Source organism: Poecile atricapillus, chromosome 9, assembly GCF_030490865.1.
Source record: "Poecile atricapillus isolate bPoeAtr1 chromosome 9, bPoeAtr1.hap1, whole genome shotgun sequence".
NCBI lineage: Eukaryota > Metazoa > Chordata > Aves > Passeriformes > Paridae > Poecile > Poecile atricapillus.
In genome coordinates, this window is record NC_081257.1 from 24,180,354 (window position 1) to 24,201,211 (window position 20,858).

General features: G+C 43.8%; 1 protein-coding gene across 6 annotated transcripts in view; it reads right to left on the reverse strand.

The window, feature by feature from the left end:
* The window catches only part of TMCC1 (transmembrane and coiled-coil domain family 1), a 76,022-nt gene that overhangs the window by 19,096 nt on the left and 36,068 nt on the right, over window positions 1-20,858 (reverse strand). Inside the window, exon 1 of one of the 6 annotated variants that reach the window (XM_058844822.1) lies at window positions 12,469-12,537. The exons of the other annotated variants lie outside the window; for them this stretch is intronic. Coding sequence (XP_058700805.1) covers window positions 12,469-12,498 — 30 coding nt within the window. The 5' untranslated portion in view covers window positions 12,499-12,537. Of the gene's footprint in view, window positions 1-12,468; window positions 12,538-20,858 lie in introns of those variants that run through there. 6 annotated transcript variants of the gene reach the window in all.

Genomic DNA, 20,858 nt, shown 5'->3' on the forward strand with positions numbered 1-20,858 from the left:
CAAATGCTCAGAGTGCATACATGCTCCTGCTCCACAAAACATCTGCCTTGGCTTTACTGTCAAGACAAAGAAAAAGGAAAAACAAAGAACAGGTCCAGTGTGATTCCTTGTGACTGCAGTTATCCTGCAAAACTGTATTGATCAATCAAATCTGCAGAAGCTGCAGCAGCTTTGCTTTTTAACACCTCCAGTTACTCAACCACAGAGACCTATGGTCATCCTTGACAGCAACTGAGCTGTCTCTAGCATGCTCCTAAATCCAAATCCATATTAAACCTGGCTAAGGAAAGCACACAAACAGATGGACAGTTCAAGGGAGTCTTGCTGTGTGTTCTTCATAGCACAGCTCATTGTTTAGATTATAAACTGGGGGTTTCTGAAAGTTGTACAGCCTTTGCCTATGGGCAATTAACCCTCAAAATGGTGGGAAGATAACCATGGTTATGGGTTAAAAAAAACCCAAAACAGTGAGAAAACAAAAAATGAAAAATTACTCTGAAAAATATCCAAGAAAAAATTCCAGTACAATGTCTCTGCCCGCCTCAGACAACAGCTTGAGCAGGGAACCAACACTGTACCACCAAGAGGAAATGGCTTTACACCTTACTCACAGTAGTTAAACAGTCCTGAGCGATGACTGCTGCAACAGGAATGCGCTAATGGTACATGTGCCAACCCAGAGCCCCAAAAGCCTCCCTTGGCAGAGAGGGGAGAGGGCAGGTCCCTGCCCGGACAGAAGGGCTGTGGGCAACCACAAAGGGCAACATTGAGCATTCCCTTTCTTTAGGGGCATCCAAGCCAAGCAGCTCCCTGCCCAGCCCTGTTCTGGCACAGCCTGGGGACAGACAGGTCCAGCAGCTCTTTCTAGAGCCAAGGTGCAAGCTCGCTGGGAACTAAGTGATGAGGTGCTTGGGGATGTTCTTACTACTTTCCCAAATGTGGTTCACCATTAGGCCCAACACAGACTGAGCAGAAACATCTCTGGAGAGAAAGGTGACCTGGGACTGCTTCACTGGTGCAAAGAGCAGCACCCCTCAAGCAATGGCCTGAGGCACACAAACAAACCCTCAACCACAACTTGGGATTTGGTAAAGCAACTGCAGGGTGACTTGCCCATGGTCTTGTACCTAATTCAATATGAAATGGAGATGTGACTTCATGTGCCACATCAAGTGCCAGAAATAGTTTAGCTGTAAAGCAGCCAGCTTTCTTTTCCTCAGAGCTGTCAGCAGCATAAATTCTTCCCAAAGCAGACCAGTATTCAGCTGCAGCCCTCGCTGGTATTAGGAGCAATGATGAAAGATGCTGCTGCCACACGGCATCATACTCGCTGTACCAGAGGCAGCTTCTGCCACAACACCACACATTCCACAGGGGAGCTCCAGCGAAGCCTTGTCAGTGAAAGCAATTGCTGGTCACAGAGGCAAATGTTTCACTTACTAACTGGTTAAGAGGCAGCTGAAGCTCCAAAGCTGACCTCCACCTTTCCCAGCTGTGGTTCAGGCACATGCATCCCTGATGCAAGGAACACTGCACAAGCTGTTCCCTCAAGCAGGACTGGAACATGTGGGACCAGGCACCAGCTTGGCCCACAAGTACTTATTGACATCCCAGAGACAAAAGGGACTGACACAATGCAGTGTAACATCTCCCTTAAGAGGCTGTCTATGGCCCTTTTAATTCCTTTTAAAAACAGCATTGCTGCCAAAGATATCACCTTCTTGACCTCAAATTTCTGAAATCTTGACAAAAGATATTTTTGAGCACAAAAAAAGTATGGCTTGATGGCCCAATTCAGTAATGGTTTCCTAAAGCTAGACTAGTCAAGCAGAGAACCACTGGTGTTGACTGAATAAACAGGGTGGTTTATTCAGTCACCCTCATTGAGGGTGAGGGAAGTCCAAGGGAATGGATACAACAATCTTATTAGAAAAATAGGAAATAACTGAATTATACACAAGAGCTCATGGGAGATGATAAGGGATGACACAGCAAAAGATACAGCCAAAATAGCATCCATGGATGTTTATTTTAGCAGCTCCTGATTTCTAATCAAGGGGGGAGTGCCAATCAGGCCAGAAGTTACAACAATAAGGATAGGAAATGAGGTAAAGCTGAGCAAAAGTTAAGTATAGGAACCAGCAGAAGAGGGTGGATTAAAAAACAAGTTTATACAAGCTTTTATAAGAACGTGACTCTGTAAAATGATGTGTGCTTTTTTGTTTGGTTCTGATTTTTTTTAATCTCATCCTATTTTCCCTAGTGTTTGAGCCACAACTCACTACCTGAGAGATAAAATTTTTGTTAACACTTCCCAGAGAGTAAAGCAATTTTGGTTTTGGTTTTTTATGCTTCAAGCTGCTATCTGATGAATAGATATTATTATTGCATGCTATATATTAATTTGCAAAGAACAGAGTTTAATTTTATGGTTGCAAGTTAACTTTGACTTGCAAAGCATTGGAGCAAACTGGGTCTGAAGTATGGAAGGACAAATATCTCTGCATGATCCTTCTGCACAGAACAGCCCTGTGCGAGAGCAAAGATTCTCCCCTTTTCAGGGGATGCATCTCTGCTGAGGTTTAACATGCACATCCCCTCCGACTGTTTCATCTAAAGGGCTCCACCAACTGTACTTCTACACTTCCTTCATTTTTTTATTCTTAACTGTAGTATTTTCTGCAGGTATAACAGAGTGTGGCCATAACCAAAACTCCTCCCTGAAGTTGATAGAATCAATGGTTCATACACTATTAAGTATTTCAAAGCAACAGGATTCATGCTTCCTGTGAATATACTGCTTTGCTTTTCCCATAGAGCATTTCTTGACATACTGTTTCCTTATTTAAAGCCTTTGTAGTACAACATACACATAGTACCAGCTAAGATCACACTTGTCACAGCTACACAGTATAGCTGCTTCAGATTCCTGCTTTGTTCAAAAGCAGCTCGTTTGCTCCAAGTGCTGCAGGTGCTCCCGCATTAGCACCAACGAAATCTTTACAATTGCTCCGAGTGGCAAACACAGCTTGTCAAGGACAAGACAGAGTGAGCAAGGGCAGTCCCTTCAGCCCTTCTCAGGGCTGCTGGCACAGATGCCTTCGGAAACCTGGAAGAGAACAGTGAGCAATGAGACATCAGAGAGGAAAATGCATTCAGGGGATGACGAGCACCTGGCAGTCTCAGGCAACAGGGCACCTATCCAGAAATCCACAGGGAACACTGAATTAGGTAAATACTGAAATCACTATGCTGCTTTCAGTATTGCAAAAGATAAGAATCCTCATTGAGAACTCCATTTAGAGAGAGCCCTCAGTGCAGCAGCTCCTCAACACACGGTGGAAAGCTGTTCAGGCTACCCTGACCTGGCCTAGCGAGTGCAGAATGTGGTGTCCTGTGCTCACTACTCCTCTCTTCAGCTCTCAAGAGGTGATGCAGTAGCCTGATGTTAGGTGTGCCAAGATGCAAAACACACAGATCTGTCAACCTGGGATGAGGAACATCTGTAACCCCCTGGGCTTTCCTGCTGCCCTGCACCACCACAGTCTGTCCCTCTGCGACTCAGCAACAGGCATTCTTCCTGAGAGCCACCAGTGTGTCACTTCTATTATGAAGACTAATGAATGCAGTGAGACAAAGTACACATATAGAAGATATTATTTTCCTTTGGGAAAAATCTATGAGTTAATTAAATAAATGTATTAGACATCTGTGTTTCAAACACAACAGGAATACTATTCTACCTCTCAACCACATCTTCTGCAGACTGTAACAGACACCAGGTAAACCATCAGCCACAGCAAAAAAACAGTTTGGATCCCAGATTTCTTTTTCCCTCAAACACTGGACCACAGAGCTAACTGCAACAATTCAAAGACAAATAGCTTCTATTTTGCATTGCAGATCAGAGCATCAAAGACCTGACTGTCTCTCTTCAGTATTTAATAAATAGGGGAGGAGGGGATGATACAGTTTACTGTTAACTCAGACTGAAAAAGGGTAATGCTGAGCTACACAGTCCAATGAAACCAAAGAAAAATACTTAATCAAAGGTCACTGAGTCTATGTGAGGCAGCACACTTACTCCTTTTTACCTGGAGAAGACTATGGTTCTGCAGTTTGTTTACTACTACCTGAAAATACATTTTGCACAGCTAAAAACAGCAAAACAAGAGGTGACATTAGAAAAGCTGCCAGTGAAAATACTTCTCTCTGACACTGGGCTGCATCTACATCTGCTGGATCTGCATCTCCCACCTCTTTCAGCACTCACTGTACAAACAAACCAAACCCCAAAACAACAAAACCAGAAAATCCTAAAAAGCAGCACCACATTTGATCTTGTTTATGGATTGTAACACTCAGTCAGACAAGAGCCTTTTTGCACTTCCCAGCTTCAAAAGCAAAGAACTGTATTTTAAAAAAAACACAACCACTGAAATTCAACAGCAGCGCCCAGAGGAAAAACGCAGTGCTTCCAAGGCTGATGCACAAAATGAGGTCAAGTTCTACTGGAGATTTAAATAAAACAGCCAATCACGACAGCTACAACTGTTTCCCCACAAGCTCCTCACCTTTGTGGGCTCGCAGAAGTCCCTTTGACAGCACACGCAGGTACAGCAGCACCACATCAACATCACGCTGCAGCCATGGGCAGCCCCGGCGCCGGGCACTGCCCGGGCACTGCCGCAGCCATCGGCCGGACCGAGCGCCGGCTGCGCCGCTGGAGCGCTGCTGCCGGCCGGGCATGGCTGGGTGCCGCGCCAGCCTGGCCACTGCTCCTTGGCAGGGAGCTCTGCTCCACGCTCCGAGCAGGACCAGGACAGGGATTTAAAGCTACAGGGCTTCACAGGCGCTGTGCAACACCTGACACTATTTTAAAAACTATACCTTTGAGTCAGAAAAATAGTGCAGGACAACAGACAACCAAATCAGGAGCAGATCAGTAGGGTCTGAGTGACACAGCTGTTCCTCAGCAACACAACATAACAGACCTGGGAGCAAGGCCAAGCAGAATTGACACTGGAGATTCAAAGATGCACAGCAGGACATAAATCCACCTATAAACTATAAGCGCTAATTACAGCAGTGCTCAAACACTGCAATTTAATATTTACTAAACAAATTTTTCAGAATATTAGTGTGATCTCCTGGAAGGCTGAAGCTCTAATTAGAAAGTAATTGTCACAGAAGGATTCCAGTACACAACAGAGCCAACATAGCAATGTTATCACAGCCAACTCTGGAGTAAGAAGAAACCTCAGCACCTCTTATTCCCTACCTACATCTTCTTTGTCAAAGAAAATGTGTTTTACTATCCTGTTTTGAAGAGGTAAAGCAAAGGCTTATCACGCTGTTTGACAGCTCTGACCCACAGCATCTTATACCACCCATCCCCACTGCTCAGACTCCTTTGTAAAAAGCCACCCTCACCACCACGGCTACTTCTCCCCTTGCTCTTCTTTGTCTCACTGATATTTTGTTTGCAGCAAATATTAGCCCTCACTCAGGACAGAGACAAGAGGATCCAAAGACAAGCCATTCATAATCTAAGTTTGGGATCTTCAGAACCATTATCATTTAGAGTATGCAAGGTGCTCCCAAGACTGAAATACCAGGAACTGCCAAACCTGACAGGAATGCAGTGGCCTTTTAGGAGTTCCCCACTGCATGAATCCTGCAGCATGTCTGCCACCCACAGTATCAATACAAGGATGAAACTTTCCCATTTTAATTTATGTCTGTCCCTTTGAGGCAATGACTCTTTGAGGCTCTGACAGACATCACAGTGCTAGGGTTTGGTAGGTTTGTGTTTTTCTTAAATAATTTTCTTCACTTGCAGTAATGCACAGGTAATGGAAAGAAATTCTGCACTGAAATGTTAATTCATAAAATATAAAGTTCAGGAATGTAACAGAGGAGAAACTCCTGACTGACTCAAATCACAGGTAATGTGGAAGAAAATATCCCTACATGCAAAATTCAGTTTTCATTAGGAAAAAAGAGAAGAGGAATTAAAACCCAAAAAAAACCATGTTCTGTAAGAACTAAAATTAGAGGAAGAACAGCTGAAAATCCATTGTCTCAAATTATATTGGTATGTCAGGGGGCATTTGAGAAAGCATTATGATGAAACGGCAAGTGCATTGTACAGGCCATTTAGAACGAACAGGAACTGAGAATGAAAACACTCCACAGAGCAGGAGAGGTAACATCTGATTCGTGAAGGAGACAGTTAAAGGTGGAGATGTTAAATGATACAGCCCTAAAAGCATTTCTGTGGTAATTTCTGTGATGTCAGAGAACAGGACATGAAGGACAATGGATGAGGGAACAGGCAAGAGGAAGGTGGATCTCAGAAGAGTCTGTGGTGCAATTCTGCGACTGGCTCACCTGCAGTCCCTATCCCCCCACTGCTGACAGGTGCCTGCTGTACCTGACCCTGCAGTGGAAGCTGAGGAGGGGGCAGGTACCAGCAGAGCTGTCAGCAGCACTGCTCCCACCCTGCCCCGTTCTGCTCTGCTGCAGCACTGGGACCTGGCACCTGGCTCTGCGCCTTCGGAAGAGCCCGGGAAGCAGCGCTGCAGTAACCAAGGCCAAGATGTGCAAAGAACACGAATGAGAATGAAACTACCACAACTGACCATATTATCATGAATTCCAAGCTGCAACATACTGCAAACCCCAGAAACGACAGAAAATCTAATTTAACTGACATTTGCATTGCTATTTCTCTGTGGCTATTTTCAGGGTTAAATGGCAAAAAGGGTCTCTAAAAATTTATCGACATACGGGAGTATTAGATATTGATATTCTCTGACTATGAGTACACTAACAAACACATTCAAGCTGTCAAAAAAGGCTCTTAAACAGGAACACTGGTATTAGTTGCTGACCTGTACCAAACGAGGATCCCAGCCCACATCTGTCCCATCTCTGCGATCACTCACTCACCCAGGGTGAGCAGCAGTCTCATCACAAATGCACTGACTGCACTGCACAACACTGCAGAGAGCTCCTGGTGTCATCCGCTGTGCCCCAGAGCAACACACAGCAAGAACCAGACCAAGAGGCATCCACGCTGTTGCAAGAGTCGCGTGAGAAATCTCCATTAAAAAAAAACACTGTCCACACTAAATGCAGAAACTGAATAATTTGTATTCTTACACAAATTCAGAGCACACACTGGATCTGGAATCACAATCTAACACAAGAGCAACAGCAAGAAATTTAGTGCAAAAAACAGAAATAAAGTCTCTTTTTCAAGGAGCTGTTTCAAATTCATATGGCAGATGTCCCACTCAGAAAGCATTATTTATACTGAAAAACCTCCAGATGCCCAAGACATTTCTCTGTTACCAACAGCAGATCTGACTTAGTAGGAATGAGAAGGAAGCATGGTAAAATTGCTTGTGCAGAAAGAATACCATTAGACTTGTTTAGGAAGCAGTCGATGTTTGGTACAACCCAGTGTGATTCACATGAATTTTACTATAATCCAGATACATCATTTCACCATATAAAGCAATAAACAAATCCATGAAAATCCATGAAAATATAGTCATTAGTCTACTTAATATAATCAGAGAGCCTTCACAAGTTTTATTTCTACAGAGCACTAAAACCAAACCCAACCTACCAGGCTGAATTTCACCACCATTAAGAGGACTCATTCATCCAGAAGGAACCCATGTTTTTCTCAGTGAGTTCTTATGGCAACAGAGCACTGGTGTCCCATGCTGTTAAAAGGAGACTTCTATACGCACAAAGGAATAAAAACATCATAAAAAGAGCATAAACAGGCACTCTTCCATGCAATTAAAACTCAAACAGCTCTGGCACGTTGCAATCCAGCAGCAAGTCTGTGCAGGTGTCACTGCTGCAGGAAGTCCAGCAGCATTGCCACCCTCACCTCCCTTCTGTGACAGCCAAACACAGCAGGAGACAGTGGCCACTGCAGCTGGAGCCAGATGATGGCATCAAGCCTCAGCTACATGGGGGAGCACAGACATTTCCAAGCGCCTCAGCCAAGAACCAAGTCTCCTAACTTGAGCCAGCACTGAGAATGGCAGGGAAGGGATTGGGCACTAAGCACCCTTCCCTGCTACAAGTGTTCTCAGTAGGGAGATGCAGCCAGAGGCAGCTTGCACCTTGTTTACATTCTAGACTATTTCTTTACTGAAGTTACTCAGTAAAACTAGAAAGAAGACTAATTGCAGGGGTGGGGGAAAAGGAAATTTGATGGAGCTGAAAAACTTACAGCAATTAGATGCTCATATGACCCCTGTAACACAATGAAAACTCTAGGACCTCTTAAGAGCAAAAGGTTTAGGGGAAAAAATACAGCAGGGGCTAAATCCATTTACGAGGAAAAATCTGAATGCTGCCAAATATTAAGTAATGCAAAACATTAAGTGACAGAGTGAGAAACCAGCAGAAAACTCAAGTTCCAAGTTGCCTTTATTGACTAGAATGTTGTAGAGACAGTGAAGACTTAATATCCCAATGGCACTCCTGGATCAATAACCTCAGTGATAGGAAGGCTCTTGCACAAGGCTTCCTGCTTTATTCTGTGGTGATTAGTAAATTCCTGCACAGTTGCAAGACCCCAATCACAGAGCCCCGGTCTTGATCCATACTAATCCCCAAACTGAAACCCACCAGCCTGCTCCCATGCTTACTGCCCAAGACAAGGGCTGAAGCCAACTGAACATTCTGCTGGCATATACAAATTATGAACCTGTGTGTGATTATAAATGCTACAATAGCCTAATCATATGAAGTACCATTTGGGCCAGTAGCACTTTAAGCTAATACATTATTTAACATTTATCTTCTAATTTAAGATCCTAGACTTCAAAGACACTACACAGAGCTGGAGTTTCCCTCCTCTGTACACACCCACTGGAATAAAGCCAGTTTTGACTATCTCTTTTGCAGATTTCTCTCAGAGGATGCTCTGCACAGGACTTGCTTTCTTTTTACTAGTCACAGATTCTTGCCCCAGTTTCATTCACCAGAAGAAAAGCAGCCTTCCCTTTTCCCACCCCTGTTTCCAGAAGTACTCAAAATGTTTCCATTAGCACCTGGGGAGGGGGTGTGCAAGTGAGAGAGAGAAAGGTTAAATCATAAATCCCGCATTCCACAGCACTGATGTGAAGTGCAGCCAGACTAATGGGACTGTTTATAACCAGTTCAGCACAAATCACCACTGTGAGTCTGAAGGAAAGACCATGACAGGCTGAGCTGATGCAGCTCAGGACTGGGGTACCAACAAGGGCAGCCCACATCCAGAGCAGCTATCACCTGGCAGATGTCCCCAGGGACCATGCTGGAGAGGGAATGGCTGCATGGATGGGCAGGTCACCCTTCAGGAGGCATCAACACCAAGGACATTTTCCAAGGGCTTTCTTGTGATCACTGCTGCATTAAGTCAACTCACCCGCACTAACAATGAAGAAATCCAGCTGCTGCCTGCCAGATTGCTACTAAACCAGATCTGCATACATGGTTAAAAGATGTCCAATTAGAAATGGCTTTCTCTAAGAGACACTAAACAGTTTGTCTATTCCAGCTACTCATGTGATGATCCAAAGCCTCACTTTAATCTGTTCGTACTGATTAAGCTCCACTTCCAAACACAGAATGGAACTTTAAAGAATTACATCCAAAGGACATGCAAAACTGCACTAAATTCCAGTCCTGTCTCCTTTTCATTGCTTCAGGTACAGGAAAAACTGACAAGTCCAAGATAATTGTCTACACCTTGGTCTGGCATTAGCAGACAAGGGCTTGCCAATGGCTGCTGCTTCATGATCATTGGGATCCGCTTCCAGCCACAAGGGAAAGCAAGGGGAAAACAAAGTTAAACTTCAGCAGGCCTGAGACCTGCACCAAGGGCTTTGAACTTTACTTTTAGTCTTGGTTTTTTTTTAATAAGCAATGAATTGGTTAATCTGTTAGAAATCTGCATATAAAACATGATCTTTCTCCTTCAGGATACATAAAATCATAAAGACACTTAACACACCATCCAAAATGGCTCCAGCACAGCAGAAACCAAAATGCCCAGTCTGCATACAGGATTAAGTTTATCAATAAAGCAACCTAAAAACTGCAGACTGATTAAATAGAAGACTTCCAAGAAGACTTGGTTTGTCATTTCTCCATATTGCTGGAATGAACATCACCAGTGTTCCCCCCAAAAAAACACATTTCTTTTACTCTTAATGCTCTGTTTTGTCCAATGACAGCTTAGGAAGGTACACAGCTGGGGTTGAAATTGCTTTCATTTTCTTCAAACAGAATTCAACTTGCCAGTTTTCAGTTTTGCTGCACATCTGTAAATCAAAGTGATTACTTCTGGTTATCATGTGAAGCTTTTTGAGCTACTTTACCTTCTCGTATTTTTATCTTATTAAAATAGTAGGGGAAAAAAAAAATCACAAAAAACTAACCCAATTTCAAACCCACAAGAAACATCTTCTCACTCTTCAGCAACTGTCTTGGTGGTGGAGTTTTGCCATTCAGTGACTGACCTCCATTAAAGTGTCAACACAAACCCACACTGAAACACAGAGCTGGCTGTGCATCAGTCACCACACCTGCAAATGTGAGTCGTCCTGGGCACTCTATGTCTGAGGCGGGATCTAAGATTTAAGGTTTTGTTTCTACCTTACAATGAGCCCAAAGTGTGCAGCAAGCACAGGACATGATGGGTTACTGCAGTTTAGCCAATACAGGCTTGTTTGTTAATTCAATAATATACCTGAGGCCTCACACTCACTAAGGTGGCTTGGATATATTGAATTTGACAGCACTCCTCTCAGCATAAAAGTGAAACCTCTTCTCTTTAACCCATATTTCCTTCAACTGCAGGAATATGAAGAGCAGAAAATCTTTGTTGGAGAGGTATTGAAGACCCAGATACCTGCAGCTAAGATGACAACACAAGAAAGCTGAATTTTTAAAACCAAAATATTAGTTATTGAAATAAAGCACGTACCATAAACCATCTGAAACAAAATTGACTAAAAATATTTTTTTTCCTTTTAAATAGATCAGTCAACACATATCCAGGCATCCTAGCCTGACACTGAAAATGACTCCTATAAAAATATAAGAACCCTTCCTTGTAAAGCAGCAAAAAAATCCAAAAGGCTTAGGGTTTTCCTTCTACTCCCAGCTCACCTTTGAATTCTGCCAGTGGCTCTACACACTGGGCTGGCTGCTTTGCAGAGCTCCACAAAAGGCTCCCAAATAAAAAGAAAATAGTTTGAATGCTTTTAGTATTTTCACATTTCTTTGTCCCAACAATGCAGCTCTGTCCTCTGGGAAGGAGCATGCTCAGGCTGAACACTGAGTGCTGTTTTCCCCGTCCCATCCCATGGAGCAGCCCCGATGGACAGCACTGCCCCAGCTCTGCAGGGACACCCGGCCCCTGCTGCAGCCCAGGACCGCCCGACCCCAGAGCAGGCACAGCCTGCACCCAACAGAGTCACATGCACAGGCCCTGCACACCAAGGGGAAACCAGGGAGCTCAAGCCACAGCTGACAGCAGCAGTGATCCCAGCAGGGACTGGATTTCCTCTGCACCAAGGGGAGGGAGATCCTGGGGAGGTTCACCACTGTTTTCTTCACAAAACACCTGATTTTAATAGACCAAAATATTTCCACTGAAATATGCAGGTACACTTTCAAAGACCAGCACATTTCTCTCCTGAAGAACAGGGAGTTTCCTAGAACTGTCTTAATATCCTGATAAGATGCAGCCTTTAAATGCTAGAGGTCTTAAACATTAGTAAAACTTAGTCATGTTTCTTCTGCTGTTCATATTCCCTGCTGTTCACTGAATCCATGCATGGTGCCTTCTGACAAATTCTCCACATTCTGTGCTGTTTGGGACAAATTCTAGAAGACTTTGTAAAGGACTCCCATGATGAAGCCACACCTCAAAGCTCCCTAGAAGAAATCACCATAACTGGAGAAGCGTTAACCATACTTCTGGTATTAAAAACCTTTTCTAATCACTAAATCATTCAAACCACAGACTCTTTGCACTCATGGGGAGTCTCCCAATGGGCAACTTTTACTGCCACATTCAGAACAGATCAAACACTTAAAATAAAATCAGCATCTCAACAGTGCAAGTGACTTTCCTTATTTTAATGTTGAGCATAAGCTGGGCCACAAACACTGCTTGCTGTGGAGTAACAACAGGAGAAAAAACCTAAATCACTCAGATGAAAGGATGGACAGGAGACACTTGATTTCAATCCTTCAGTGTCACAACACACAGAGCTTGCTGACTGATTTTTTAAAAGCAAACTCCAGCAGCACCAGCAACAGCAAACAGACATGCAGAGCCTGGGTGTTCCGTGGTGATCCAAAGCTCTGCCCAGCAAACCAGCCACATCCACAACCCCAGCAGAGCTGACATCCAAGAAAGGAAAAAGTGACAGGACGTACGGTTCCAGAGGCAGGCAGCGAGTTCTCCATGCTGAGTGTGTGAACCCAGCACCCCTCCACTGGCCAAACACGCTGTACCACAGCACTGTGCTGGCAGAGTCCAGACCCAGCCCTGCCGGGCTGAGCTCTGCGCCTGCACAAAGCAGGACCTTGTAACACGATGCTGTAGTGCCCTGGGTGTCTTGGCAGGAGCCCCAAATGTGTGTTTGAAAAAGCAACTGCAACCCTGAACAAGCGAGGCATGAATGTGCTGCAAGCAGAGCCACAGAGGCTGCTAAAAATACTTCATCCCTGACCCTGTCAAGAACACATCTCAAGTGAGATTCTAGTTTTCTGAAGAATAACAAAACCAAAAAGCAAAACAGCTCTGCTAGCAACCGTCTTGGAAGTCTATTTAAAAAAACAAGCAAAACCCCAATGTACTCTTGAACAGGAAAACACCTCATGTTTTATTTCAAGGGGAACACTGCTGAATTGAAGGACGTGCTTTACACCTCTTCTAGAACTCTGGGCCAAGGTGCAACCTCAAGATCTCTTCCCCTGCAACCTGCCAGAGGAGATTGTTGAGGCTCCTGTTACAGGTTAAGGAGTCAACTGCAGACAAATCCAACCTGTGCCCTGCTGAAGACACCCTGTGCATTGTGCAGTCCCATGTGAGATAGATGAACACCTGTCACCTGGCCGGTATCCTGCAGTAGGTGCCCTGTACCATTCAGGAACCAGAGAAGAACAGAAGGAACTGTCAGACTGGAAATGGCTAAAAAGCACACTGCACCTGCTCCATCCCTCCAGCAGGACAGACACAAGGCTCTCCCGGGGAGCAGGAGGAAGCCACATACAGAGCCACAAAGCACAAGGTGCTGGACAGATCCCAAGCAAAATCCAGGGGAAATACTTTAAGATGAGGCTTATATTTAATGTGTGGAGTAAGCACAGCAAACAGACCCTGTATGTTTTGAAAACCGTTGGGTGGTGGTCTGTACGATGTATTCTTCTGGGGAAGAAGTGAGAGACCATCCTCCCACAGGGGACTGCCTTGCAGGTATACAACTGTGCTCATCATCTATTCACAACAAATCTAGGCTCAAAAAGAAAGCTAAAGAGATGTGAATTTCTTCACGGAGCATGTTTTCACACAGATTATGTCCTTTTAACTACTTATCAGCCTGGCTGGCTCTACTGTGGTCATTCAAGAAATGCAGAGGTGAAAACCAAGTCTAAGAGACACTCCACTGCATATCCCTCATGGTTCCTCGGTCACAAACAGGTACATGAGTACAGGAGAGCTACATGAGTCTACTTTCTGGATCAGTAAGAACTATCTGCTTAGTAGCAATCTGACCTGATTATCATGATGCTGTTTCAGGGGAGGTCTGCTCTGTCACATGCTGTCCCAAAGGTGGCCCACCAGGATGCACCCCTCAACAGCAATCTACCAACCACTCCCACTGCTGACTCTGACCCAGCAGCCCTGCTCAATAGCAACATCTACAAAGGCCTTCTTTAAGAACAAGACAATGAAAAAGGTGCAAGAACTGCAGAAATACTTCAAAAATCTGGTAACAACAAGAGATGGTTTTATAAAGGACAGATCTTGTACTCCTCCTTCTGCCCTCCCCCAATGCCAAACATGAGCTTGGTTTTCTGACTTAACTGCTACCTCACTTGGGCTGACAGTTTGGGGAAATAAATGCGCTACCAGCTTAGGCAGTGAGCCTACTTTTGGTCTGACAGCAGTCCCTATCAGCTGATCAGTAACTATTATCAGTTTTTAAAGGGAACCTTGTCCTATCTTCTTGCTCAGCAAGAGCACAAGTAGTTCCAGGACTCGCATACTCTAAATCCATACTTGGAGTGTGAACCTTTGCAGAAGTCACCACAGTGGATAGCTTGCTGATAACCCTACAATGCATCAGAATTATCACAATATTTCTTCTGTTCACACTGGTTTAAACTTTTTTTCTGCCGAATATTTTGAAGGCAAGTCCTTTCTTGTGACCACCACTTTATTTTTTTCTTCATTAAAATTTAAAATTTTCACCTGTCTCAGTCTAGGTTAACTCAAAGCATGTTCTAAAAAAAATGGTAAAAATTATTTCAGGAGCCTCTGGTCTAGCTCAAGTTGGTACATTTCTAGGGTTTACTGCAACAATGCATTGATCCCAAAACATACATTCATTCATACATTCATTCATTCTTAGTCTCGACTCACCACACAGGCTCTGCCTAATATTTGGTCCTGATGACCGCTCAGATGGATGGTAAGGTCCCACCTGGGTCACAATGAGGCCACACCAATTGGATTACCTCCCCAAATCACCATTAAGCAGCATTAACAGCTGCAGAGCCCTGCCAGAGCACCGCCAGTCTGGCTGGGACAGCAGTCACTAGCTGCCCAGCAGGACACTGCCAAAACCCCATCAATGACAGCTCCCCATGCACGCAAACACTGCATGGGCTGCTCCAAAAGCCTTTGTGCAACAGCTGGGGTTACACAGCAAATCCCACCCAAAGCACCATCTCTCTTTTCCAGCTGTGCAATCCCTGGCATTGCTCTCACAGAGGGAATCACAAACACAGCAAGGACATACTGACAGGCAGTGCTCGCTGTCCTGCCTTCTCTGTCCTGACTGCCCCACCACTCTCCCCATCCCAAAACTTGGCCTCAAAGTCAGCAATAAAACTTTTCCAAAAGTACCTAGTTGTTTTCTGCTTCCTGACTGGAGTATTCCCACACATTTTTAATGACAACTGTCATTGGTTAGCTGGAAACGGCTATTGTAAGATAACAAAGAGTATCCACAGAGGACAACACATAAACCTCACCCAGAAGACAGTCCAGAGCAGTGCATGAAAATACCCTCTCGTAAGCAACTCTGCCAAATAATTGCTGAAAAGTGTCTCAAGTTGTTAAAAATAGAACCAATTTCTGCACTGGCAGATGGAGCTTCAGTCAAAATATCCACTGAGCCACTTGAATAATTAAGTGTTCCTTCCCCATGGCATAACAAAGTAGCTAAAGCAATTTACTGCCCTTTCTAAAAAATGGAATAGAAATACTGTTTGATAATTTTTCAGCAAAGAAATGAACAACAAGAAGGTTTACAGCACTGACCAAGAAGCCTCTAGCTGAAATGCTGCACCAAGTCATCAACACCATTCTCTACATATAGAAAATTTAATCTCTCAGATAATTACCTCCTGAAACAGAAAAGTAATTTTATCTAGAAATCAGGTTTACTCTGGAGAAAGCAGAAAGACTCTAGACTGGGGATCTTCAATGACCAAAAAGACAGGGTCAGACAGAGGGACAGAGGGCAGCTGATGCACAGTAAGGTTTTAAAAAGTATATGTACAGTTTTCAAACAGCTACTTGTAAAATGCAGTCCTCATGATAATACAAACCCTGTATTATTGCCCAGACCTCTCATATTTCACAGAGTCAAGTTTTTCTTTTCAATTCTTCTTAGATTTCACAGAATCACAGAATGCTTTGGGTTGAATTGGATCTTAAAGACCATCTAGTCCTAACTCCCTGCCAGGGGCAGCTTCTCTGGGCAACACATTCCAGGTATTCACCACTCTCACAGTCAAGAATTTCTTCCCCATTTCCCACCTAACCTTGTTCTCTGTCAGTGTGCAGTCGTTTCCCACTGTCCTGTCACTTCAGGCCCTTGCCCAAAGTCCCTCTCCAGCTCTCTTAGAGCCCCTTTAGGGGCTTCCCTTAGGCACTGGAAGACTGTCCTTCAACAAATCTTAATAACCTTAAACACTTTTTCTCTCTAAACTTGGAAGTTAAATAATGTCAAATTTTCATTTACCTTGTTAAAACTATTAATTCTGCAAGTTTAAAAAATACAAGATCATATTCCAGATGGATGAATTAACAAAAACATTTTGTAACAAACACTGTAAACGGAAGCCTGGCCATGCTGGGCCGCGACATGAGCAGGTAACAGGAGGATGATCATTGAGCCACGTCCAAGGTACTAAAAATTTTCCATGAGATGAACCGTGACAAGAATTCAGGCATGACATCTGGAAACTACAGAACAGCCTGAGCAGTTAGGCTGAGTGCACTGCAGCACGCATGTGTTTGCTAACACTACAAATCCCTGGCAGACAAGCAGCTGAGCCAGCACTCAGGTCTCCTCCCCAGCTTCCCCCAAGCTCACTAAGCAGCCCCAGCAGCAGGAGAGGCACATCATCTTCCCAAATCCAAGCAGCCTGAGCCCCTGGGAATGAGCCTGGCAGCAGCAGGGAAAGCCAAGCTCCTTGGCCTCTGCTGGAGCATGCAGTCCCTGGTCACCCAACCCCGTCCAGCTGTCAGCATGAACCTGACCACAGCCCCAGGAGCACTTCTGCATCACAGCCAGGTAATGGGCACCCCAAAAACCCACACAGACACAGAGCAACAGCAGACTGCACAGTGCCTAATGCAGGCACTTCCTTAGTTAAAAACACAACAGCATCAAACTTTATCTCTTCCATTACCCTTTTTCCACCAATATATACATTTAAGTGTATTCTGAAAGGGTACAATTTTAATATTTAACAACGGTTAAACAATAAACATTTGGCTGACTAAATTCTAGCAGCTCTCCAGTGACACCTGCAGCAAGGTCAACTCTCTGCATTTCTGAGCAGTAGTAGTGAGTTCCATATTTCCCAAATTTTATCAATATTAGGACAACATGAAACCTAGCAGAGTCCTGACTTTCAAATACCTAACAAAATAATTCTAGGCTCATGTAAAAGGATCCTCTTTGAATCTACACAGTTCTCCTGCCTCCATCAATACAGAGGGACGATAAACTCACTGGCACAGGCTGTCAGTGCAATGCTAAAGCTGACCTATTGTCTCTCACAGTTATCCACAGTTTTTCCCCACACAATGAATGAAGGCATTCTCATAGTATTTTACATAAGAAAACTCTTGAAGACTATGTAGAAATTAAGTAATTAAATCTGAAGAACTAGAAAAAGGCAACACTTCTCAATGGTTTTGAGAACATTTGTAAGGGAAGAACAAGTGTCCCTCCAAATCAACGTCTGACAACCACACTCTCTACATGGGAGGGATTTCCCTTTAAAGCAGATGTTTCATAAACACATGACGTTCATAATTCAGTGTGAAAAACAGCTGAATGACAGCTGATGAGTTCTGAAACCAAAAACCTGCTGCAACCAGCTTTCTGGTCTTGCTAGCCAGCCACACCACAGGCATTCACTTGGAGAAACCTGCAGCACTGAGGCCACGGAGCTCGGTGGTGCCCAAGTCCTGACAGTATTCCATGCAGTGTTATAGGAGAACACCTACCCAGGGACTCCTCATCTGGGTATGGAAAAACAGGAGATTCACCCACACTACCATGCACTGTGACTGAACTGCAGTGGCTAGGGAGAACTCCTTGCCCGGCAGTTCACCACTCAATTATTTAAATCGACAACACAATGACTTCTTTGCACAGTCTTTAGCTTTTTTTGCTCTCTGTTGGCATTTCTTCTTCCTCTTTACTTTTCACGCAAATTAGTAAAATCCTATATTCTTTTTGGTGGGCAGAAAACAAACTTTAGTCCCACTCCAATACAGCAGTTCCACACACTGATGACCTCTGGGCAGCAGTTCTGCACCAATATTGCACATGCTTTGCAGTTCAGGCTCCAGTGAAACACCACCTCCCCATTAATTTGAAACTCATTTCCTCTGCACTTGTTGTCAGTGTCAGCAGGCTGAAATAATTTATTTCTGACAACAGAAATATTTCTTTCCCCTGTAAGTTTTTGTTCACTATCAACAGGACCCTGGGACCTCTCACAGCACAGTGTAGGCAGCGGGTCTCAGTGCACATCTGAGGCAGGCACACCTGAACAAGCATAACCTGTGCTGGCACAAAGGCCATCCTGTGCTAACTGAAGCACTCCCTCAAATTTTCTTTTCTTTATGAGAAGTTAGTGATTCTAGAATGGAGACTTTTACTAGTTACAAACTTTCCAAACATGACTTCAGCGTTCACAGACTTCCCAGAGTTAAGACTACAAAATGTACAGATAACACAGAGAAAATATTTTTCTGCAGTTGAACATTTACCAAGGGCACTCCAGGAAAAAAAAACTCAACAAAACCCCTCTTGCAGAAAACCTTCAGTTTGCATTCTGATGATGTTGGATTCCATTATTGCTAAGTGAGTGTTCTTTGAATGCCCTACCACAAAGCTCAAACAACAGCACTTAAAATATGATGCTAAAGTCTTTTACCACTCATATTTCAAATCCAAATACAATTTTCTATTTCATGCATACTAAAATCTTCACAGCAAATCTTTGAAGGACAAGAACCCTGCTTCCTTAGCAATTCTTCCTATTTTAAATTGTCTTAAAGCTGAGAACTCAAGAAAGGAATGTTTTCTATGCTGAACACCATATTCAAATACCAGCTGGTCTCAGGGAGTTTCAAACTATGTCTCAAGTTAAGAAAAAAACAAAACAAACAAAACCAACAACAACAAAACCAACCAACCAACCACCCAAAACCAAAAAACCATCTTGCTCCTTTACTTTTCCTGTCCATAAGAATAGGTTGCTGTAAGGTGAGCCAGTCAGCTCCCTCCCCTTTTGGGAACACTAAGCAAATATGACTGAAAGGACAGGCAAATCCCATCTTTGAACAACCAGAATTCTGTGAATGAAACCTCATCCTCTTCTCTGCTTAAACACAACTATTTACAATTAATCCCTGATAAGAATTATTTTGGAGGCCATCATCGCATTCTTTCTCCCAAGAGGGAGTCCCAAACTGGATATCATGTAAATGTGGAGAACTAACTCCTCTTGAGCCCATTATTCAATTTCCCCTGAACTTCCAAGGCCCTCCTCCAGCATAAGGGCTTTCCTGTCCCTTCTGGAAAGGACCTAGTTTACATCTTTATCCCTGACTGTCACATCCAGAACAGAAAGACTTGCAAAAAGCCAGCTGGTTTGTCACAAGGAATTGGGGGGAAAGGGGCAAATTCTACACAAGCCAAAATCTCTATAAAGGACCTCTAAAGATAACTAATTCAGAGTAAAGATACCAACACTTGTAATGCTTCTCTCGATCCCTGATGGGAGGAAATTCCAACTGTTATTGCCATCCAGCCACATGTAAGCACCTATTATAAAGTATGATCTCCTGTAAACTGCCATAAGCTGCAGAATTTCATTATTACAAGGAAATATGGATTTATGTAAGCTGCATTCCTTTATAGTCTGTGTTTATAGCCTTTTACATCCAAAGTCTATTTGGCAATGAGCCGTTACATGCAATTTGCTGAACCCTCAGCTGGCGTGGATAGGGCTGATTGTCTGGATTATTAGTAATGCTTTCTCCACAAAGAGAAGTTCCCAAATCCTACCTCTAACATCTCTGCAAATATAGTTTTACAGACCCTGTTAACTACAAGTGTAAAAGATGCTTCAAGTCTATTTTACTTCCTCACTGTCATGGCATTCATGGAGCTGTTACACTGACACAGAACAAACTCTTCAGGAAACCTGATATTCCCACTTGTCCACAGAAGCTCATTTTCCTTTTGTAAGATGAATATAATATCTCTGTAACATTTTCCCACACATTCCTCTAAGCAAGATGATGCAGTGGAAGCTTCTTGAGAACCCACTATGCCTACAAAAGTTCACAGCATTTCTAGTCACTCTTTCCACATCAGCATGACCAACAATGCTTAGAGATGTGTTTGTATGTTGCCACCTCTCAGCTTTGTGTAAACAAGCCTTTTGCCCTGTACACCATGCAAAATACCTGCAAGAACACATTCAAACCCAAGTAACATGAGGGGCAGCACACTGCGATGCTCCGGCTGGCTTGTCTATAACAGGGCACTCAGACAACATGAGCAAACCTAATGGTATCTTTCCCTTAGAAGCAACAGGAAATTTCTGAATAACTGCCCTTGAATTGATTGTGAGAAGTTAATCCCCTGCACGACCCAGGGGAGGACACACACCTGAGTTATGGTGAGGTGTGTCTGGGACAGAATTGCAGCACACCACAAAGGCTGCAGTGAAAGTGAGCAACCTTCTATCAAATTTTCCCCAGCAGTAACTTGCATCACATCTATCAAGAGAAAAAGGTTAATTTAAAGGTAATCCACTGAGATACCAATGTGGTAACAAATATGTCCTTGTAGCTCTCAGAAGGTCTCATCAGATCCAGCTACCCCACTGGCCTTGCTCAGCCATGGGTACAACAGTGCCACTCCAGTTCCATGAACAGGGCAAACTTGAAGAGCCACAGGGAAACTGTGTGCCTGCAGCTCTGTTAAACACGAGAATCAGGTTGAAATGCATCAAATTTCCAAATCTTCCTCTTTTTTCAACTTTTCCCCACTGTT